The sequence below is a fragment of the Varroa destructor genome, unplaced genomic scaffold (assembly GCF_002443255.2).
Source record: "Varroa destructor unplaced genomic scaffold, Vdes_3.0 BEIS01000004.1, whole genome shotgun sequence".
In the NCBI taxonomy this organism is placed as follows: Eukaryota; Metazoa; Arthropoda; class Arachnida; order Mesostigmata; family Varroidae; genus Varroa; species Varroa destructor.
The window spans coordinates 26736673-26761248 of record NW_019211457.1 but is presented as its reverse complement, the minus strand read 5'-3'; the positions used below and the strand labels follow the sequence as shown (position 1 = coordinate 26761248).

Sequence of the window (24576 nt, the reverse complement as noted above, 5' to 3'; positions counted from 1 at the left end):
CGGTGAGTAAATCTTTATCTGAAAAACCTATCTTGCAAATACCGTATTGATTCCAAATGATCCATAACATATTCTATGAAACACGTTTTCTTCTACTTTCCTATAAGTATCGCGCAATACTCGATAGTCCGAAATGCACGTAATCGACACAAGAACTACCTAGAAAAACGATTTTAATTGGCTCACTTTGAATTAGTTTGTTGAGTAAATGTTTGCTGTGGTGTCGCAACGGTGTTGAGGTCAAGCCCGGTGGGTATGAGACCGGTGAGACTTGGAAGATTGAGAAGTGAGTGCCTTCGCAGGGAGGAGCCGTCCCGCTCATCAATATGTACGCCGGCACCTCCGCTGATGTACACCTCCTCGTAGGTGCCCGCAATCTGGTCTATTCGTAGCGGACGCGGCTGACGTGAGCCACTATCCTTTTCACGCATTCGTATGCTTCCTGGGACACCTGCTGCTGCAGCTGTAGCAGTTGTCGTCTGAGCAGCTTGAGCCGCCTGCACTTCGCCTCGCATCTGCTTCACCATCAGTTTGATGTCGTCAGGCAACAGCAGGCTGAGCGACTCCCAGTCTTTGATACGTTCGACGCCTGTTCGAAGTGTAGCCTCACAATCGTTGTATGACTTCGGCCGACACTTTGGCCCGCTGCTCTGGGCGCGGCGGCGAGCCGGAGTACCAACGGCGGCAACCAAATTCATATGTTGAGTCACTGACTCCTTTGCCTGTACAACGATACATGAATTGAATGTGAAATACTGAGTGTTTATGGTCAACGTGACGTTGATCTTAGTTAGGCACAACGAGAGTTACGACACGTAGCTCAACTGTTTGTTTGAGTGGCATATCTATTGCTTTACGGTAGACAAAAGTAGAAATTAAGTGAAGCAAGGCAGTATTCGTAACGGGCAGCCTAAGAGCACGTTTGTCTTTTAACATTGAAAAAAATAGCTTTGGAAAAAATTCGACAACGATTTTCGTATCTGTTGTATTTACCGGGGGCGTTTGTGCCGGCAGCTTGGTGGTTTGGCCGATCTCGGTTGGCTGCAGGACCACGGCATGTCCTGGTTTGATGTCTTTTAGGAAGGAGAGGTCAGGCAGCGAGTAATTGGGATAGCAAACGTAGATGCTCTTATTGATGGGGGTGCTTTGCGGATCCAGAAGTTGCTCGGGGGTGACCACATGGCAATCGGGCTCCTCAGTGCCGGTATGGGGTGTTGGGGAGGGAGGTCCTGTCTGGATGGCCACCGTCCTGACCTGAGTTGAACACTGGAGGCTTCCCATCTGAAAGCGAAAAAAAAAAAGAGATACCATTATATCGAAGACGTATTGCATGATGGATGACTAATTCTTGACTATAACAAGAAAAGGCTGAGAGGTCCCGGATCTCAAAATTTGATGTCAAAAGTCGTATGTAATTTATTATGTTGCTGCCAAAGGCCTCTGTTTCAAGAGATGAGTTTTCAGCCCCAATACTGCCGCGCTTACCTTGGGTGTGCTTCTCCGATTACCTGCGCAAAGCAAAAACTGCTGTGCATTAGGGCTCTTGTTGATCTGGTCGTTGGAGTTCTGTCTGCTAATGTAGCCACTTGACTCTGAACCGACTAGCTCACCCCGACGCGCCGGCGAGACACGCTGGCCAACAAAATTGTTGATTTTCGGCAACGGTTTGCTGTCGTACGGCGGAGATGGGTTGTTGCTATCGTTTCCAGTCGAATTGCTTCCGGAAGAGTTCGTTGACGAATTCGTGCCCACATCTCGCATCGGTTCGTCGCAGGACGAAGCGCTACCAAGGCACTGCTCATCCTCTTCACGAATGGGGGAAGTCAGAGCGGTGGCTGTGGCACTAACTCCGGGGCACGTGAAGCCACGGCGCGCTGCCAATAGCCCGACGAGACTATCCTCAAAGCACTGCGAGCCGTCTTCTTCGCTAAGAGTCGTCGAGTCATCCAATATCACGGTGTTGTTGTTCAACGTGTTATCCAGCTTCTGGCGAGCTCTGTAAAAAGGACAAATGTTAGTCCATAGAAGAACAACTAAAACTGGACGATCTAATTAAAAACGCACAGGTTTTGGTAGCTAACAATCTGGATTTGTCTTACTTTGACACAGAGCGTACGGGGTCCCGCAAGGAACGGTGGCGCAGTGTCAACAATAAACCAAAAAGGAGCGCCGCAGACACTCTATTTAATTTACCTGACTTGGTGGACGTTAGTGACCGCATTAGCAGAAAGCAGCTCCTGTGCCTGCGAGACATTGCTGCTACGGGCATTAAATATCGGGAGAGTAGTTAACGGCAGCGTAAATGAGCCGTCCATCGGATCATCCTTCTCGCCTGGAAACTGTCCTGAACTAATGCGCGTGTGACCCCCCTGACATGGGTTTGCCTCTTTATTACCAGTCCCACCAAGAGCGGAACCAGCTCGGCAACCGTTCTGAGTCTCTGTCGTACTTGACGAGCAATGCATGACTTCTTGGCTACCGCGTCCTCCTTTGTCCATGAACATCCGCAAAAGGGGAACTCCTGACCGCCGATCTTCGATCACCTGACAGTCGTTTATCGTATACAGAGTGTTACAGGTCTTCTGCAAAACCGACTTCGTCATAGACCTCTTCAGCAGGTCAGGAAGCGAGTGACTCTTGCCTGAGTCCTCGCGGCCGTCACTAGAAACTCTCGACCACGTCGTGAATGCAAATTCCGAATGCACCATACCACTCTTGCTTCCTGCGACACTTGCGTCGCCACGCCCTGTTGTCGCACAACCGCTTTTGTCATTGGCGTTCTCTGAGCCTGACCAATTGCTTTGCGCCTCGCTACTGCCGGCCAACTCCGAATCCTCCGAAGCTCCATCAGGGTGGATAATTTGGCTTTGTTCGAAGGCAAGCGTATAGTTGTTTTTGTTAGTGGCACGACAAGTTAGCACAAGATCCCCATGATAACTACAATCTAAACTGTCGGCCATCAAGATATGCGACGCCGACGGGACTGAAGCTTCCTTCAGGGGCGAAAACAACGGTGTCTTCCGACAGATCTCATTCACCCTGTAACCGCAATCATAAGGCAATACGAACATTGCTAAAATTGAAGTGTTGTCGGTGCTGTGAAAGAGGACGCCTGTCTGTACCTGTTGCGCTCAAACTGGTTATTGAAATTATTTTCTTCGCTATGAAAACTTTGTTTCATTATCCCTCTACACTAACCTCTGTGACGAATCAATAGGAAGATCGTCTATAAGAGAACCAGACAGACTCGCGCACTCTTCGCCGACACCCGCACGAGCTGATTGCAAGCTGAGGATCGCATGGTTGATGTCTTCCGACCGAAATGTCTCCATGTCGATCTGCGCGAGATTCGCATCCATGTTTTTGCTGAAGTCCTCGTACGATAGGTCCATGTTGAGGATCGAGCGCTGCATCGGCGTGTGTCGACAGTGTCTAGCGTGGCTGTGGTGGCTCGTCCAACTAGCCAGATGATTCAGATCGGCCCAACTGCTTCGAACAGCCGCCGAAGCAGCGCTCTGTTCGTGGAACGAATCGGCAATCCACTGTAGTTCATCTGTCTCATCATGAAGGGCCGAACAAGCCGATGTGTCCATTACGTGTCGACCCAACAACAGAAGGCTACTGCTGGCCACGCCACTCGTTGCAATAAGGGACGAACCGCCTCCACCTTCGTCCTCATTCACCCGAGCCGACATCTGAGAATCGATATATAAAATGGGTGCCCTAATTAGATTAAACAACTAGTTACGGGATGCCTACGAACAAAAAGCTGTGTATATGAAACAAATCACTGAAAGTTTTTTTACGTCCGTGACTATTGGGGCCAGTTGCACAATGCTTTAGACGCTGCTACTAGGAGAACGCGTTGTCACTGCACCATTGCGAGGACGGAGAAAATGCAGGTTTTGGTGGCTGGATGACGGCATGTTGACGAAGAATAAAGGAAAAACCCGATCTTTTGTTATGCGTGTTTTGCGCGCGACTGGAAGAGACAACTATTAGATGAGACATACGCTGGTTCCGCAATTTTCCCGCCCGGTGAAAGGGAACATGAAGCTTGCAACTGCCAAAGTAATTAAGTATTCATGTACGGTAGCTCATCTGAATACAACTCACACAACATAGCTAAAGCCTTACAAACTAGGTACTAGATGGCAAAAACTATTCTTGATAGCAAAGATAAGACCTCGTTGAAAACACTGATCCTTGTTTTACATGTATCCTATTGCAATGCTTCTGTTATTGAAATTCTGGGCACATTGATAGCTTTTGGGAGACACAATTTTCCACGGCTGAAACTGTGTCTCCCAAAAGCCCACGAGGGTCACCCTGCTCATCACAGTGTTTTGTGGGTTGTGCCTCGTAATAAGCACCATGGTACACTTGATCGCCCAAACGATATAGCAAACCCAACTTGCCGGAAATTTGATGTCCTACACTGTTTATCAGTGGCTGCTTTGCTATCGTATAAAATTTTGTGCCTCTTTGAATGAAAAGAAACCCTATGGCACACTAAAACAGCGATATTGTTTGTATTAGTCACCTAAGCTTGAGTAATAATAGGAGTAAGGATGATTCTATTACAGTTAGAAACCTAAATGTAAACATTAGAGAAATGTGCTCAATTATCTACCAAAGTCTAGACAACTAACACATGTTATGCTACATAAATTTCAGCCGAACTGAAAATTTTTAAAATTCACTTTTGATTAAAACCGAATAAATGTTAAGGCAGCAGGTGTAATTCCAATTTTTACCTGAAGTTCAACATGTAATGCCTTTTCAGCTAACTTATAGTTTTTTTTACTCGATAAACATAACCACTGTGTGGTCAGGGAATAACTAAGGGCTTATCTAATAGCTTATGCAGCATTTTTTCCTCAAAAGGGACATATAATAATTTAGCGCATAAAAAACGTCTCCCTTAATATACACCTAACGACTCTCGTAACAATTTTAAGCCCAAAAACGCTCGTCGTAAACATTTTAAAAAAGACTATGCACTGAACGACAATCAAAAATACCTTATAGATGCGCTTCGTTAATTGTTTCTGTTCCGGCCGATTTTTCTCGCACCTGTTTGCAAATCACAACCTTTCATTGATTATTAATAAATCTGCCGTTAGTAAGAGCTGAATCACTCGTAGCACTCAGTGGACAAATTGTATTTTCTGAAAAACTGCGGAGGAATACTAGCTGGATATTATAACATGGTTCTGCTCGTTGCGACGAAAGGCTTTACAGCGCTGAGCCTCTTGTCGCTCTCTTTTTGTTTATGGCAACATCCTGGCCTACACTAAGGCCATAGTAGGGCTCAAAACAGTACGCAATAGATAGTGGTTGGCGGCAATGGTTCTGATGAATCTGAGTGAATTGCGTGCATGACAAACGACTAACTATCAGAACGCTCGGCCAGGGTCACTGCAGAAAAGAAGATTAAATACGTTTTATTGATATATCTTCTTGAGATCCTGCTGGAGATCAGCTGATATAACCTAATGATTTCTAAATCTAAATAGGACACGGCGGTCCTCTTACTGCCCACTTCGTAGGTCGCGTCTTTGATAATGGGACAATATATTATCTATGGAGTGGTTCTGGTTTAATGATCTTCTATATCGCCCTAGACACGGAGAAAGAAAGAAAGAGAAAAATAAATAAATGACTTCAGATCCAACTCAGTAATAAGGCTTAGGATCAAACTGTTATCAAATTCACTTATTTAGTGATCCACCATTGCCGTCTGTTCTCGCATCACTCAGTAAATATTCAAACGATGCACTTACGTTGCTAGCAGAACGAATATATATATTTTTTTTTAAATTTAAATTGACGTTATCGTCATAGATAACTCGTGTAGTTAATTATAAAGAGCTTAGAACTAACAAGCAGTGAACGCAATTAACGGAGAATCTAGCACGTTTGTCTAGACCGATGTAAAATTACGTTTCTCTAATATCTAACGTCTATAGGCTGTTGGAAGTAAAATTAAAGAAATATCAGCTATCAGACCCTCCTCCGAAGGTAATAGAATTATAGCTAGCCAGTGGAACGCCGAACTATAGTCTTATTGAATTCTCCTTAAAATTAATTACAACGACGAGCCACTGCCTGTTCAACTGCTGGCATTATGCCTGATTCGTGTGCTTTTGTCGCGTATCGTAGATGGGTTGTCTATGACGGGGTCCTCGACCAGACACAGTACATGATCGAACTATAGGATAAAAAAACATCTGCCATTCCCGTTCGTAGCTCATCTCCCTATATACCTGTTTTCTATATGCATAAGTGACATGAATAGCGACGGCGCGTACAATTTAGCCGGGAGAAGATCATACGGAAGCATCGTGCACTGGTATGAAATGTCCAAAAAGAAGGGCCAGATAGAGATATATACTAATGACACTGAATAAATGCTCTAGAAAAGAATGCCATTTTAGCGGAGAAGCTGGTAAGCAACGGAAAAACATGAACGGGGCCATAGGTAGCAATCAAGCTTGGAGGCACTACTGTTCAACATAATAATACAAATGATTAAATAACTATTGATGACACTTAGACTGGCTGGCAGGAATGAGCCTATGCTTCTGAGGAAAACTTGATCAAATCTGATTAGCCCGAATAAATGCGTCAGAGCTCTATACTTTTTTTTTTGTACTCTATACTCTATTTTAGTCACTGACTATGGTTCGCTATACTTAGTATTAAGGACATGTGAACGATTAATGTACGCTTATAGTATTGCAGCACAACCCCCAGTGTACTATACCTTAAAGCACAGTTGTCTTCTAGCTAACAACAAAAAAACGTGTTTTATGTTTTAACGGGTCAGTTATGATCTAGCTAAAAACGTACGAATCACTTTGCAAGCTAAGTAACTTGTACCTTTCAACTTATTGTTAGATCGACCACCACGCATATAAGAAATCCATATCCATAAGAATCGTATACCTTCCAGCACAACTTTTTCCCTATCATCCATCGATAACAACTGTGACGACATATTGCAATGGCGCGATATGAATCGCTATCTGCAACACGCGATTGCCGCATCATCATGCGACGTTGTGTTGCAATAATTGATGTAGCCACAATGACAAGCACAGCTAATTTTTACGCATCGTCTTCGAATGGTCACGGCGTCTTTGACGCGAGTTGTCGTTTTTTGATCGAATTAGTCTGCTCACCGGCGGATCCGCGCACAGTATATATATACGATTTTTGCATTGATTAAGTCCTTGCCGTTACACCCTGTCGCTCGTGGAAGACCTGATCGTGCTATAAACGGCTCTCAGGTCAAGGTGAAATTGCAATGTGTTACGGTTCTCGTTGGCTATGACGCAAGCAGTGGCGATATTAGCGGGGCCTAAATCTTGGCCACCCCCCACCAACCACCATCTATCACTACTGTTTTTTCACATCAATATTGCTTATACTGCTACTTTTTTGTGTTATTACGTTGCTGAAATTGGGCATGTTTCGAATAAACATACATAAAAAAAGATGTTTGTAAAAAAAAAACAAGAAATACACGAGTGAACAATCCTAGTTATATATGCGCTAAAAATTGCAATGCATAATAGTTCTAAAAATGATGTCAATAATAACGCATATCTCTATTAAATATCGTCCTGGAAGCTACCTTGTCATCTAGTTTTAGACCACGATGCGATCTCTAGCGAAGGATTATGGCGGGTTTTAGATAGCTGAGTGCGACCTAGGGTACCGTTAAGACCAATTTCGCTGATACATCATCTCAAGAAATAACGTTTTCATACCAATACTACCCGCTTATCATGCTATATATACTAGTAAAAAAAAATTTTTCATCTATTGGTTATAAAGAAAACAAACATACCGACTCGGTCTCCACCCCCCAAAAAATACATGTGTTTAAACAAGGATAAGATTTGCAGGCGTCTTCAGCATCACGGTCCAATAGGTTTGAGTTCTCCCGTATAGTACCACGTAAACCGCCACCTGGCTCAAAGCGTACCCTAACAGGGTATGCTGAACGGCCCCGGCATAGGATTGGCATCATGAATAAGCCATAAGTCACGTACCGCTTAAATGAGTGACCCGTGGCCTTGATCATGCAGTGTTGTTTAAGTGGTAAGCCTTAACACTAGGCCTTCTGCATCCCCTACCGCATTCAATACACAGCCGTATAACTAATGAGCTAATCTGGTAGCGCCCTTCTTAGCGCCCTAACCTTAGGTAACAAAATTCGAGAATAAGCAACTATGCGTCCACACAAGAAGTACAAGCGGAGCACTTAATTCACTGTGGAAATAAATGAATCACTTCTGGAGTTTATTGGAAGAACATTTTGTGACCGCCATTGTCCAGGGCCGAATGATATTTTCAGAAAAATCTGACGTTTGACGTTACTCGTAGACAGCTCACTTAGCTCAGGTAGCTCGATCAGGAAGAATACTTATGGCTATCGCAGAGTTTACCAACCAATTTTGGCGAAGGCCTAGAATACACATAAGGACTGGTTTCTCGTTCAATATTTTAATTTTGAATTTTAATTCGTACGTCTGTCTGTCCCTGTAAACACAGACGGACAGATTTCCTAGCAAAGGTAGATATTTGTAAATATATCTCTTCGAGTACTATTATCGCATATACCTAAAATTGTTGGAATATTTCGTGTTCTTATTCATTATAGATCCACTAGAAAAACGACTCCATACTGGACTATATATTATCCATATGTTAACTAAATGTTTTATCAGTTATTTAGTTTCTAGCACTCGGTCAACTCGGTTCGTTGGTTCGGTTACCTCAAAGGAGATCACAGAATATCGTCTCACGTAAATTTAATGATACTAAGTGTGAAGGCATTTTCGCTCGGTCCAAAACAATCGATACGTATATGCGTTTCTAGTACCAACTTTTCGCTCTTGCCAGATCAACAGATCTGCAAATCCGTCTGATCTTAGTCAATCACTAAGTTATATATATATATGTATACACAAACAAATGAAATCTAAAGATTTCGCACTCTTCCGAAGACAATTGATACTGTATAAATACTGTGGACGAACCGTAAGTAACCGTGCGAACCTTTAAGAGATCAAAAACTATACGGCTACTTTTTGTAAAGTTACTTACATAATTATTTTAATACGGTTAGTAAATCTATAAATATAATAAGATTTCGCCAATGTCCAGCGACATGTTGAACCACAGAGTTCTCTGTGTAGTACTACCATGTACTCTACATCTAAACAGCAGCTGTAAAGGAAGTACACCTTTGCCGCCAGTTGTTTTGAGATAACTGATTATAAGTGAAGTTATAAGGATGGGCAAATCGTTTCCACTGAAACAATGACCAACATTAATTTCCCTTGAAGCAGCACTACACCCTATGGGCATCGATCTTGACTTTGCCACCGTATGTGCAATAGCACCTAAAGGTCTGCTTGCCTGTGTTGGCCATGCAGTGTCCCCAAATCGGCCAGACATATTCAACTATTACATGCATTAATGGATACGTATATATGTATCTTACCATAGTTGCCAACTAAAAAATCGAATTAGAACACAAATCAGCGCATCCACCGATGAAGTTTTCAGTATAGCTGTACTCATTACTGTTGAGCATGAGGTCATCATCGAACAATTTCCGTTGTACGAGCAAATTATCTTGAGCGCTTAGTTTTTTAAATCGTTTGCGTTTGTACGACCCATCCCAAACATTACGGCAGATGTATTCTTCCTCTCAGCGTATTGCTATTGAGATAAAAGTGATTTTCCTAAATCTTAAAATCGTCGCCTGCAAGGTTCAAACAGTAAAAATAACTGCCTGTTTAAAGGCCTTCAGAGCCCATTTGAGCAGAGTGGGTCCTGAATGTACTTAATAATTAGAGTAATGCATGTACCGCATAAGTAATAGCGACATATGTCTCAGGCACAAAGTCGATAACCGTCGCTCTTCAGCTGTTTCCGTCATTACCATAACTCGTTGTGAGCACTTCATATGGCTGCTAATAGTTTCGGTTATTGTCAATAGATTTGTTCTCGTTCTTGTTTGATGCCGGTGTTCGTCTGCCAATGAAGAGTAACGACGATAAAGCCCTGTCAAAAGCGGCCATCCTTGCAGCAATATCTATCATTATTTCTTCTAATGTGATTTTTCTGAGAAGTGTAGCTATCTTGTAGATTTTCGGGATCCATCGTCCTCCTCAAGATGCTTGAAGTAGGCAATAATAACGGCTGTAATGATTAGTCAACATAGTTTACGAGGGCTAGCAGTCTACCTGGCCATTTTCCAATGATGTTGAATTTCCCTTGTTCGTCTTCGTTAGTCCGGTTTACTGAACGTTAAGCGCATACTGAAGGTAATGCAATGCCGGGTCCTGGAAGAACTAAACTACTGCACACAACGGTGCACAGTACATAAGTCATGCGCTGAACGACACTCTCAGCAGGGCTGTCTCAAATCCCGTTAACACGTCAGAGTCGCCAACAACAGTTGCGTCTTACGTAGCACACTTTATATCCAATCAGACCCTTTGTGAAGCTTCGAGCCAATCAAAAACATCTTATTCGACTTTCTTCTGACACGGTCGACGATATACGCGCGATGGGCCTATAAGATACGTAATAATATTTGCGTGAGCGTCGATTATCAAATTTGTCGGTTGGGTCTGCCGACCTGCTGGCAGCTGGAAGCGGCTAACATTGGCGTGTTATCTCACATGTTGTGCAGATTACTCGGTGTTGCCGTCCACGAAGAATTTTTTCGTTGCCGACAAATCAGAGGCTGGTCGAAGTTAGCGATTACCTTTCGGTATAACGACGTTCGATTGAGGATAGAAGTCAAACCGAAATGGTTGACTCAGCCTACGATTGGAGTACTCATGTAATAAATATATGAGAACACGTAGTTCCATCACGTAGTTCCATCTACCGCAAAACTGTTATCGAACGCTAAGTACGGCTGATCAACACTAAGAGAACTAAAAATAATAAACAATTTTAACGATAATAGAAGCAGTAACAATGTATGTAGAATAAATATTCTTACAAATATATAAACAGCCATTAAGGTTACCAGCAAGTGACAGGAGTCATGCCAGTTATATACATATCATCGGCTGGCATGCCTGCGCCACACGAGATAGATCATAGAATCATAACATTTTTGCCGACTTCAAGGTTTTTCAAAGATTAACAATTTGCGCTTAATTATTGTTTCGGTATTCCCGCTCCGCACCCTTTTCCCACTCTCCGGACAAGTCTGCGTGAGCTCATTGTAAAAACGTCCTTTTTCATTTTTCAGTAAACCAATTAACTTGTTTGGGTCTTCGACGTCTAAATTGTCATTTACGGCGAAAACAATGGCAATAGTAAAACAAACAGCAGCACCAGCAGTAGTAAATAAATGAAAAACAAAAGGCAAGGTGAAGCTCCCCCAGAGCAGAAACCACTGTTGGCACTGGCTCTATCCGAGCCATAAACAGCTTGAAAGACTGCACTTCGGTATGATTTTGCTACGATATATAAACGTATTGCTACTTGAAAACGTATCAGCAAATCAGAGTGTTCATGCTATAATCTGAGGTATATATTTAAAGCGTATATGATAAATCTCAAAGAACCTCATTATACTAATGGTATAATCTATCATATTTAACATACAATTAAAGTTTAAAACCCAGATGGTGGACCCAGACTCGAGTTGTAGCCGATCAACAAGAATGCCTATATGTATATATATAAAAAAAAAAAAAAAAAAAAAAAAAGACATGGGTGGCGATGACAGAAATATTATGTGACATCTTTGTTGGCTGATTTTTGTTACTCGCTGGCGTGGGGCAGGGACTGAGCATGTTAATGAGGTGTTGCTTACTTGCCTCTAGTTATCGTCACTGCGCATCTGACGAGACGACTTCAACGCCCCCTTTTACAAACTTGCGAAAAAAGATACTGCACAATCTATTAGTTGTTTTATAGACAATCTTGTAGTAGCACAGTAAAAACATTATGATCACTCAAAGTAATCATTAATGGTCTTCAATTTCGAAGAGTAACGATAGTATGGACAAGTTCAGGCTTAATTTGTCTAAATAACCTAACCAGCTGTCATGAATTACCACTAATTATTTCGTAATTATGTCGTTGCCCGTATGTTGAACACGTATAGAGACGTTTAACCAAATTCAAATTAATCGAAGCAGTCTAGCATCATACATATTTCCTGCGGAATTTCCTGTGGAATTAATACGTAATACATTCTGCCTAAATAAAGATTACCCATTGAAAAGTTTAGGTATTTTCTTTAGATAATCTTACACAAATGAAAGCTTTCCCTGCCCCTAAATGCCATAGCGTTACACGCTCGACATTGATTGTGAATTTGAAAAAGGGCCGAGGGGAAGTGATTATTCTCAGTCTGGGCTTAGTTGGAAAACGTACTTTCGTATAATAACAACATGTTCGGATGAGAAATCTGATAGCCTGATACACCATTATGGTACTCATGACGCGCTGGGCGAGCATTGCTTCACGCCAAGTGCGACCGCCCCAAATTTCTGAAGCTCACATACTCGTCCAAAATTTTCTCTTTGAAAAATACACTTGGGATAGTTATCTTTCTCATAGAAAGCTTCTTATGGCGATGCTCGTTTGCTCCGTATCTCTCGCCACTGCAACAGGAGTTCCCCAAAAACAACCTCCGCAATTTTATCTTGTTGTATATTCATTGTTTTGTGTAAATCATACTTAAATGATTTAAAAAGTGCCAGTGCTAGAGTGAGTGGGAATGACCATTTTCGAATAAGAACGTTTGCATGACAGATGAACGCCTTACCTTTTTCCATAGACCACCCTACCTTTACATCTCGCGTATTTGTCCAAGATTCAAAACATTCCCTCGTTATATCATTCCCAAAGGAAGAATCCAACACTCGGTCAGACACGTGAACAGTTTTCGATTTATAATCGGCTCATAATGAGGTCGTTACATTCTCTCTCCGATAAAACGCTTAACTTGGTGGTCTCCTGGGTATTTGTTGAACGTCCTTCGTCACGGATCGCCACCTCTAACCCCAGCACCCTGTTTTCTTTTAGTCTGAAACATTGTGCCCTTTCAACCCAGGTAAGGCACCTTTCTCGTTCTCTTGCTAGAAGAATTCATTTATCCTGTTCAACCAGTTGCGGGAAATGCGGCTCTAGTTTTCGATCCATGTAATATATGCCCACCTTGTACAATTGTTGCTTCATGTCAACAAGAAAGGGATGGGTTGGAGGCTTACTCGCCCCCCAAGCCCACAGCTCCCATCCTAGCATCTGACTATTCTGAGTCACTGTGATGAGTCATCACGAATGCATCTAACGGAAGGAACTCCCGAGCAAAGCTAGTAAAACCTGTACATGCATGTCGCCTCAGATGCCGCACATGTCTGTTCGATTCGAAAAGCTGATTTGAATGGCTGATATTACTGGTATTCTTAATAGTATCGTTTGCGTACTATTCTTAGAAATAGAAAAGTGACAATAACTCGATGCTCATGAATAAGAACCCGTTTTGGAAAGCGAGATGCTCTCCGATTAACGGCCGGACAACTTGAGAATGTCCGGATAAAACTGGGTAATCCATTAGCACTTTTATGTTGTTCCCCAAATCCATGGAAAACGACGCTTTTTCCAATAAAATTTATAGTCGAACTTTTGCTACAAGAAATTATCGTAGGTATCGTAGGCAGTGATATGGAGTTGGCTGAGATATATACGGCTTATTGGGAATTCGCCAATTGTTGTAAGGAGTGGGTATTGACTGCTTGAATTAGGCAGTTCGTATCTGAACCTAATTTTTGTCGAAGTACGTGTAAAACGGAACAACAATTTTTTCAACAGTAATCATCGATGTAAACTTTAGATGCTTTGCCTTTGCTTTGTGAACTTCAAATTTCCTACATATCTTGTTCTGATACACTTGTAGTATTTGAGAAATTAGCAAAACTAGAAGGCAGTTAGGTTCATTCTAAACAAAAGGCCATTTGTCAGTCTTCTGTATCCTTTGGTAATACCTAGTGCTAAGTATGATATGTAACGGTACATTCTGTGGAGCAAAATCATCTATTCACTTTAAAGCGGAGCCGATACATTTCGCGTGGAACCCGGCACCTTGGGATGCAAAAACACAAATACGCATTGTACCACCCCTGGTAACACAGTCTTTCCCGCGGAATAGCCTGCAGTCTTGCTGCGAATAAGAGATAACAACGAACAGCTACCATGTCATAAACTCGCTCACCAGCTAGGAAAATGATGAGCTTTGTGAATTATCCGAGACGGCAGAGGAGGCAGCCGACGTACGGAAGGAGTTCAAGGGGCCTAAACACTGAAAATAGGCGTGCAGTGTCTAGACTACAGCGTGATGGCAATATTGCCCGCTAGAAGTCACATGACTACGAGATATCAAGATGATTATAATCTACCTCGATTCGACTGACAGCAAAGTAGGACGCTGCCTGTACGAGCCCAACAAGATAAAAGCTGCAGGAGGTCCCTACTGCGGTTAAACGCAGACCACGACTCATGTCGCTGCTCAACTGTTTTATTATTATTATTATGATTATTGCTTTTCACCATATCAGCAAAATGCAAGTATTTTTCTTTTTCGCCGAGATTGATAGGGACACTTTGCTTTGGGTACGAAGAAAAACAATGAGTGGAAAGGGACGAATCGGCTAAATAGACACGTTGTCACCCACTTTGTCGTGTACGGGTGTCACTACGAGCTCTAGCGGAATCCAGGAATCCCACGAGCCTGAGGCTACATGTAAGCGCTCCCGACGTGGAAGAAGTTATAATAAATATCATACCGCCAGTCGCCTCCTGGTACCATAACATCTTGAAAATCTCAAATTCATTTTATGAACCTAACAATATTCGTGTAGTCTTTATGACCCAGTGCGAGGTTAATAAGTGGTCCTATATAATCTCTCCGATATTGTGTTGCTGACATGTATTCGTGCAGCTCTTGACTACTACCAGTAAAGATAAATATAACAGAAAATATTGAATGTCGGAAATAATTTGCGTACTTATCTGCGATTACATGTAACGCACTGTAATTTTTAAGACAATTTCGAATTTCTGCTCTTTGCAAGATCATACTATATAATACGAGTTCTAAGTCTTGTATGGCCTGTTACATGTTCAAATGCAACGGTACTATTTAGAGAGAGATAAACGTCTACTCTGCTGACAAAAATAGCCGTGTGCTACAGTCTGAAAATTTGCTACAACGCTCATTACCCTCATGGTTGTAGGAAACAGTATTTGCTAGGCACTCGACGATTGGCAATTGTAGGGTCTATAATAAAGTGACATGTCGGAAAAACCCGGACACGTTGCAAATCTGATTCGTTTCAACAGAAAGAACTGCGAACGGCATTTCTCCAGGTATCATCAGGAAGATCTGATCAGTTCGAGTTATTCGTAACTAATGTAAATATGCTATAAGATCCATATGGAAAAATTCTGGACGTCGACATCTCTAAATATGCCTTTGCGTTCCGGATTCAGCGGTTATCCCCGAAAACGGAAAATTCCTGATAAAATAAACGACCTTTTAACCCTTGGTTTCATCGCTACCTAGTTGTTTTCAATGAAGAATTCTTAAATACTTCCATGAGTAGTCTCTAGATCGAAATTACCTAGTAAAATTAAAAAAAAAAAAAAAAAAACAATTCAGCTATATGGTAAGGGATCTAGGTGCACTCTATAAAAACGCCTTGCAAATCATATGTGTGATTCTAACGACAGACATTATTAAAGGACGTCAGCTTTTCCAAAAGGACCGCAGGAACTGAATCGCATAGCTGCTAGTAGTATCGCTCTCTTTTTAGCAGCGCTCTCAAGTTAACGGGTGGCGTTTGGCCCCATGATTTGGAGTACAGACTGAGAGTCTCTTATGATGGCCACTGGTGTCTATTGCCAATCCTGTGTTTGCATTTGTCTAGCCTTCACTAGCCGACCTCTAGATTGCTGATGTAACTGAGCGATATATGCGCCAAGCTACTCAAGAGAAACCCCTGGCAATAAACGTATCGTGATATTCACCCTTTATCACTTGGCATGTCGTAAAATGCGGAGGAAATTTAACGCAGGGTCCGTTACAGGTTTTTATGGAAAGCTCGGGAGACATGGGAGAGAAGCGGACTTGAATTTCTTTATCGGACATCGATGTACTTGAATAACAAGATACTCAAGGCATCTTAGAAAGGTTAGCTTTTACAGAAAAAAAAAACAGGCGATATAGCTGAAGATTTGTAATCTATTGCTTATATTATCATAGAGACAGTATAGGGGATATAGGGAGTGTGGCAGAGAATGAAAGAACATAGGACCAATGACGAGCAAAGTGCGATAATACAAAGAGCTCTGGAGGGCAAGTGTGTTACCTCCGCTCCTTGGATTTTAGCGTATTAAAGCCTAATTTAAATTAAACACGAATCTGAATTAAAATGTGGATTGCCGCAAGCTACCCCACTGTTTTATTACTCTGGACGAGCTCGAGAGTATGAAAACTCGCTTCTAGGGCTAGCTGTTCGAACATTTTCACAACAATCAGGTCCAGCTCTAAATCAACCGATATTATCCTGAATTTCAGCGGGATTTAAGATCGTTATTAAGAAATGCTTATCCCATAAATTTAAAAGTTTGTCAAAGTATTGTCTTATGGCAGACGTGGTGATTGTTTGAACTGAAGGGTGACTCACATCGGCAACACTAGGTCATTCATCTCACACAGATAAATACTTTCCATCCGAACTCTAACAAAACACGATCCATCAACTAACCGCACAGTAGTCCCTGACCTAAGTAGTTATGACCTTTACCTGGAATTAAAAAGAAATTCAAATTTATGCATTAGTCGTCTGCTTGTTTATCCAATACCAGGTTCGATGTTAATCTAACTCGTTGTGGTTTTATCTAGAGATCCCACTGTGATTGTATTCTGCTGCTGGAATTGTGCATAGTGACATCATATATATATACATATATATTCGATAAGACTGACATAGTTTTATTTCAAAAATTTCGAACGGACCAAATAACTCGGTACGTTTCTAAGATGCGCGGCACATTCGTATCTCCATCGTTTACGTCACTGCATGATTTTTCGCGTAAACACCAAATGCGCACGATTCGGCGACAAAATTATCGACTTGTGGTACAGATGTTGACGGTTATGCCCAACATATCAACTGACCATACTAGCCCTATTGCACCACGTGTTAACGTAAACGTGTGCACGACGTCAAAGAAAAACACATAATTGCATCGATTCAGTGCGTGCTTCTCGTACATCGTTTGTAGAGTCTGCTGATCGAGTTGCGCGAAGCGACTGGTGCGGCACCGGCAGGGCATTCATAGAAGGCGGACGGGCTGGCGAATGAGCCGCCTGTAAGGAGTAGGTGGTGCCAGTTTGCCCCTACCATAGGAGGAAGCAATGTGGGGCAAGCAGATCTACTGTCACTGGGAGAACCGCAAACGTACCAACGCAGTCACTCATGATGAGGAACAACAACGGCGGTAAGAAACAGCGCACGAAGACTCCCGTTATCTCTTGGCTTGGTCCCGATTTTCGTTATCGAGACGGATGTGCAGGCAGCACGTATCTGAACACTACCTCCTCCGCTCACCGACTGCAGCCAACGCCCCGTTTTGTGGCCATTGTCATGTTAAAAACAATGAAGACTTGTTACAGTGTTAAACAGATCTATGATATGACTTGTCGAGTTTCTATCTATCTGAGCAAATCTATTTGTCGCTTATAGTCTGCTACGAAGACCAGATCTATCGAGCGTCTGTGAACGCTAATGGTCAGGCTTGACTAGGCGTCATTATTCCCCACGTTTAGTAATAAAGGCTTTATAATAAAGCTGATTTTAGAGTTGATCAGTTGCGCTTATCGCTGTTCTATTTCTATTATGCAAGACGTGTGCTCTGTGGAGATTATTAGAGATAAATGAGCAAGAGACAAATATAAAGTAATCTTGCAGCCAACAGTTTGCCAACAGTAATTTTAACTTCGTCTGTTTCCTATAATTACAGCCCGTCTGTTTCAAATGAGACATTAACGAAATACATCCTGTTGTCCCTTTTACTTTTACCGGAAATTAGCGCTAATGTAGGCCGGCGCTTCACTGTTAATAATTAATATTATTATCATTACCACAGCCCGTATCGGCTCACTGTGTGAAAAAGAAACTTCATCGTATTTAGTGGTTGCTACATATGATTCAGTTGTAAATAAATATTGAAACTTCGAAGCAATATCTAGGCTAAGCAAATCATGAATTTAAGCTCAGTTCTATATGTCCAGAAGGCAGCGTTTCGTGTTGTCCTCCGCGGTGCTTCCTTGTTATGCCACTAGACCGAACAAACTGTCATCAACAGCATTGCCCTTCATTTGTTCCGTCAGTGTTGTTGTACTATTATTAGTGAAGATTACAGTCACTGTTAATCGGGGCTCGTTGTTGCCTTATAACAGCCTGACTCATGCCTTATTCCTTCCGTTTTGTCTAAATAAAAAACCGCTAATAGCTAATCAAATCGGCACTTATTTACTCGTGACCACTGGCGTATTAGAAGATAACCACTAAAAGGTAAACATTTCAACTCACCGAGACGGCCAAGGCCGGCCGATTGAATCGTTATTACACAAAAACAATTTGGACAACGAGAGCCGTTTATAGCCCTTGCTTATTTTAGAAACATGTACGCTCGACACCTTTTTTGATAACAGAGCTGCCGCAGCTGACGCAAACCGCTTTGTTGACGGTACACTTGTATATATATATATATATATATATATATATATATGCGCGGCCATTTTCAAATTCATATTACATTGGATCTAATGCGTTGCTTTCGTAATCACGCAGCGTTACATCGAATAGATAAGCTTGGATATATCTTGCTTGCTCGCCCGATCAGGCGTGTGCTTCATCAGTCCTTCTCAATCGCCAGAAACAGCATTGTATCAAACGGCAAAACGCCATATGCATCTAGCAGATCTATTGATTATATATATATATATATTCCGCAATGATATTATTCACAGCAGCAGAAAGGAGTAGCGGACTGGTCTAATATTTTAACAGGACCAGTAGCATACCAGTACTAAGTCTCATTGAGAAGCACCAGTTTATGTAAATGTCATCTGCGAGCCTTCTATATACGTCTGGAAATTGAAAAGGCGAATAGCATTGTTTCTCTCGTACGAAGCTTGCCGTCGGTTTAAGTGAATTCAGGCCGCGTGAAGCAGTGGCCAGCTTGAGTATAATCATTGATTCAATCGTCGTTGTTTCGCCATGTTTCTTCTACGACCGACTGCCTAATGGGATCTAAGATGTAAAATATGAACGTAGATAGATACAGGCGTGCTGCAGCGTAAACAGCAACAATTGATATTGTGCCATATTGAATATGAACTTGATTCGCACGTTGACTAGTTCTTTTTTTATGTGACAATGGGCGTACACAGCCACTAAAACGTGAATTGTAATAGTTATTCTTTGCACGGATACAACACGTGTACGTGTTATACCCGTGCAAAGACGGAGTCATGGAGAAACATGTGGTTTGCTGATGATTACTTTTATCGTTTATACTGCCACTGTATTGTTCATCGAAAAAAAAAATCCCCCGTATGTTTTCTACTTCTATGCTAGCTAAAATTGTTTTCTGCTAATACAAGTCAAAGGTAATCGCTAACAGCAATAGGCCCCAAAGGTTTAACTCTGTTCATTTAACACGATCACTACCATTACCAAAAATTTCTTCGTATTGGAGTAATAGACACAGGGTGAGTGTTGCCACGCACGCGAGGCTATGAGCTACATACGCTGAAGAGCGTCACTATTACGTTCACAGAAGGTAACAGAAGATGATGACACGCGAAAGCATCGTTGACAACCATCTTCATTTTCTTGTATGCGCACTTTCGTGACATTAACAATTTGGCTAATCAATCATTTGTGATCTTTGTTAAATGTCAAATTTTGAAAAAAGAATCGATGCCAATAACCGACTGAATGGGTCAACCTCAATTTCGATGCCGAGAAACACTGAACCAAGGAGCGGAGGCACACGATGGTTATGGAGCAAAGACGCCGTTTTGTGCATTTAAAAATACATTCTGTGAGTTTCTTTAAAAGTTCTTTTGGATTTGGAAATCGACGTACTCACGTTGAGCGCGGGCCATCATTTAAAACGAGCTACGCAGGGTACCGACCAGTTACAGAAAACTTGTTTTGGAAAAAAATTCTTTTGCTAAAGCATGAACCACCTGTGGAAGAATCGCGTAGATCGTTTTAGCTGCGTTTCTTCAGCCAACTGATACATAAGTAAAGAAGTATATATATATTTGTCGCTTGAGTCGTCGTCAGCGAAAGACTCAGTATGGCTTCAAAATAATGCAAATCAACATATATGAAGTTTGTTTTTATTTGAAAACCGCCTGTTAGTTTTCTTAGTATGTATTGCTTTGCTGAGGGCGCAATACAGAAAAACAAAACACATCGACTGGATTTGTTGCGTCCCAGTTTGTGGAGCCTCAGCGTAGGGTTTTGAAGGTCAGAACCTCGTAGACCGTTTCTTAAGGATAAAAACATATGCGATTTTTTTACAGTAATAATAACAAACGAGCATCGAAACTGCACACAGATAATTATTATATTCCTGAATGACAGAACACGACAGTTAGATTAATTTCGGAGCGAAATGTGTGTAATGGTGGCTAGCATTGTATTTTATGTGGTAAATACGCTATTTGGAACGATAACATTCAGCTTCTCCTATATATACACATATATATACACGTGGGAAATTTGGCCCCATGCACTGGCAGAAATTCAAATTACCTTATCCGTCACAGTTTCACTTAAGTTAACGCTGTCAAGTTCTGCTTAGCTGTTTTAACAATGCACGTACTGCGGCAATACTAGTGTTTCGCAGGATGAATGACCGCGGAATGTATCAGCAACAAAGATTTGCGCCTGAGATTGAAGAGTTCGTTTAAATAAAAATTAATGAGTTGCTATCTGGGCAGCATTGATGGCACTCAGCTGCACGGAAAAACGTTTTGCAGCTGCCGATTCCACTGGCAAGTGCCATCAAAAAAAAAAAAGCCTTATGTCTTCTTCTTTTGTTGACTCGATGATATAAGGACAGTTTATTCTCTGAGTTCACTTTAATGTCCGATCAAGCTTTACTAACGGTCGGATCGAAAATAAATCAGTCTAGATATAGGAATCATATTAAATAGCGTTTCCGTCGGTCTAATTATATTTGGCTTTCAAGGCAAACTCATACAGGTTTGGAATGGCCCACATCATATAAAACACATATTCAAAAGCGTTTGGATACATAAATGAGTTCTACTCAATAACAGAAACAAGAACAAAATCTGAATTTTTATTATTGCATAGTTAGGGAATTTTGAATATTCCTCATTTTTATTGTCACAGCATTTTATGCCTGTTTTAATTAGTTGGATCTCATTTTAATGTATCATACTTCCCGTCTCATTGGGGCACGCCCCGTAGCAAGGATTATAAAATTCGGTCTTACGAAAGGGCGTGTTTCAAAGATAAATTCAAAACAATGGCCAAAGTCAAGTACTAAATGGTCGCAAGTACCACGTACCCACATGGTGAAGTATTTGCTTTTCGCCAATTCACTCCGTGGCTAAGAAAAACAAGGATATATCTGCGAACAAAAAAACAACTTTCGACAAGCCACAGGAAATGCAGGCATTCCTTCGGAGCGTTCGCAAAGGAGAAACGCAACAGCTCTGTATTAACTGTGACGTAACGATACCCGTGAACAGCAAGCCGCGGAATGGATTCGAGGGTACGGCTTTGCGCATTGCTAAGAATGTCAGGAACATACCATGGGAAAATGACCTACTTCGTTCTGTGACCGCAATTAAAGTGAGCCTGGTACACACGCACAAGGACAAAACAAAAACTTGTTCTGCACCTGTTCGACCATCGCACCGTTTTAATTGTTTGATTGCCACAAATAGAATAATGTATATCAACTGTAATGTTCTCGTGTGTATAAATAAGCGGCGTAGGCCGGAACCTTGAAAGAACATATTAGAGAAAACATAGATTATTAAGAAAATAGTAGTAGCGCTGCCTATAGTTCAGGTGTGGATAAAACGAACACACTATTGGTCCAGTGCAAACGAATAAACACACTTTGTATAACTTCACATATAAAAGGAACTAATACTGAGTAGAGGGATCGTATCCCGCACATCAGTTCACGGCATACTTGATACTCGTTAGTAGCAAATCCTGACAGTTGAGGGGATATTTTGCGGCACATTCGTGCTCCAACATGATATTTAGCCTTCACGGCAAAGACGATATCAAGATAATATCCCGTAACAACGAAGATCTTCTCTGCTGAAGCTGAACTTATAACTGTTAATACAGTCAGACGTATCTGTAGTCAGAGGAACCTAAATAGTCATTTTTTAGTTTTATTTTTGTAGTCAGATCAACATTTTTCATTCAATGTAGATCCTAGTCTTAATCCTCCCTCACTTAAGGGTTACACATGGTTAGATGGCGATCTTCTTCCGTTAACGTAGTGCACCGCAGCACCATGCGACTTAATTTTAGTATCCTATTTTGTCTATGGTCACGAAAGGGTTCGTCGATAAGAGACAGCCAGGAACCTGACAATCTGCAGTAATAGGTTCTGCTGGTCCTTTCTACCTTAGGTCATCAAAGTTTTTTTGAAAAATAATTAATCTGTACTTTCAAATAGAGGCTTATTTGGGGTACCAAGATGACCATTATTCTTCAAGAATTCATAAATTGATTGTCGTAAGGCTCTAAGATGACGAAAATATTGTATAGTCTTTCAGAATTAAGAAATAAAGGAGTAGGATCCACTTGATGACATCGTCACCCACAAGCCCATTCAATAGTTGAACCTGATCTAGGACTAGATAACATTAGAACGTGGAAGTCTCCATATGCATGTCTGAACGATGTCGCTGCACTGAGCTTTCGTTACTTCGCATAGACAAGCTTTCCTCATATTTAAACACTTGCCATAACTCAAGCTTTAAGCATCCTCCATTTAATTTTACGGAGCGACCTCTTGCACTTTTAGTTAGTTTCGGGTCATGTTCACCACAATCTAGGAACTGTTACAGCTTGAGTTATATAACTTGACAATTTTATATTATCATTAGCCTATACCAGCATTTCATTTGTGTTCTTCTATTTGTATTAGCATCTCGAGTCCGTATATGCATATAACGGTATGCTTATTATGATCGTCCTAGCACACTTTTCCAACTTTGAATTATTCGCTATTATAGCCAATATATACTCCATTGTAACTTGCCTTCCACTACGCTCATGATATAGTAATTTATGATGCGATTTACTATTACTTAGAATCAGCAGAGGCTGATGAGGATTGCCTAAATCATTTCTCGGCAGATTAGGTAGGCGTATCTTAACTAACTTATCTTACTATTAATGCATTGCGAACACGAGTTTACCTTTTCTTCTTACCTACATTCACGTCCAGGTTTCCCACTTAACTAGCCCAATCTACAATGTAGTGCGCGGATGCCCCTGTAGGCTAACGATCGAAAGCGGATGGAAATCTCACGTAGGCTCGAGTCGCTTCTCTGTTCACCTAGTAGACAGATTAGGAAGAAGCAGACGCGGTGATGTTCCGACAATGAGATCCAGCGAAGAGTAGCAAGACCCAACAGAAGGTCTTGTTTATGTTAGCTAAATTCCGTTAGACTTTCCTGCCGGATCTATGTGCGCGTTTATTTTTCTAAATCCTGTGTGACTGAGTTTGTTTGACTTTTCACAGATAACTTATTAATAGTTCTCATAACCTTCTCAGCCAGCAGCCTCATAAGGACGTTAGGTGAATACTTGTGGAATGAACAGACTTTCGTATGCACTGAGTCAAATTTTTTTTCTAACATCAGGATCATCGTTATAATTAAGCGCCTTCACCACCAAGTTCGTACCCCATTCTGTTCATGCAAGACTATCTCGAGCTTCCCAGCCACGATGACGACGCGAAGACTATTACTGTCCATCAAAATCAATGTTGCTTAGCGTTCGGAGTGCTTTACGACTCACAACACATACGAGCTAATAAGCACAAAGGATTAACTATTCTGGTATCTTCGACCAACTTGCCGAAGTTAGTATACAGGTGCACAAAGCGTATATTGAACATGGGTATATGGACATATATTCCCGTTAACATTGGCGAATTATTAAAAAACTTCTCTCAATAGGGGAACTATCTTGGTTCAGTAAAAAGGACACCAAATTATTAGCATACACTCCAGTTCAGCAATGACTTTGTAATGGGAATCAGGCTATTAGCTCTTATATTTCCTAAACACCTGGCTGAGCCTGATTTTATCGCAATGCCGTAAATGGTCATCGAGATAACAACGTTCGTAATTATATCAGAATCCTCATCTAAGTTTAAGTAGCTAATTAAGTATAAAAAAATGTTCAATGGCTGTCACCACTACTG

The 24576-nt window shown here is 41.5% G+C and overlaps 1 protein-coding gene and 1 long non-coding RNA gene across 5 annotated transcripts in view; both read right to left on the bottom strand.

Moving 5' to 3' along the window:
* Positions 1-24576, bottom strand: part of LOC111250310 (uncharacterized) — a 44084-nt gene that overhangs the window by 9161 nt on the left and 10347 nt on the right. The window contains exons 2-6 of the mRNA XM_086988742.1: positions 3199-3695; positions 2194-3039; positions 1486-1996; positions 994-1281; positions 187-722 (exon numbers count right to left, since the gene is read on the bottom strand). Of these exons, the coding sequence (XP_086844868.1) occupies positions 187-722; positions 994-1281; positions 1486-1996; positions 2194-3039; positions 3199-3695 (2678 nt within the window). The remainder of the gene's footprint in view (positions 1-186; positions 723-993; positions 1282-1485; positions 1997-2193; positions 3040-3198; positions 3696-24576) is intronic.
* On the bottom strand, positions 5086-23564 carry LOC147756025 (uncharacterized). Of its 4 annotated transcripts, none has more exons than XR_015327488.1 (3): positions 17333-18642; positions 16824-16862; positions 5086-8479 (listed from the first exon to the last, which is right to left on the bottom strand). It is a non-coding gene; the product is annotated as an uncharacterized LOC147756025 (long non-coding RNA). The 4 variants fall into 4 exon arrangements; XR_015327489.1 differs by lacking the exon at positions 5086-8479 and adding an exon at positions 8486-10600; XR_015327491.1 differs by lacking the exons at positions 5086-8479; positions 17333-18642 and adding an exon at positions 18654-23564 and having other exon boundaries at positions 16483-16862.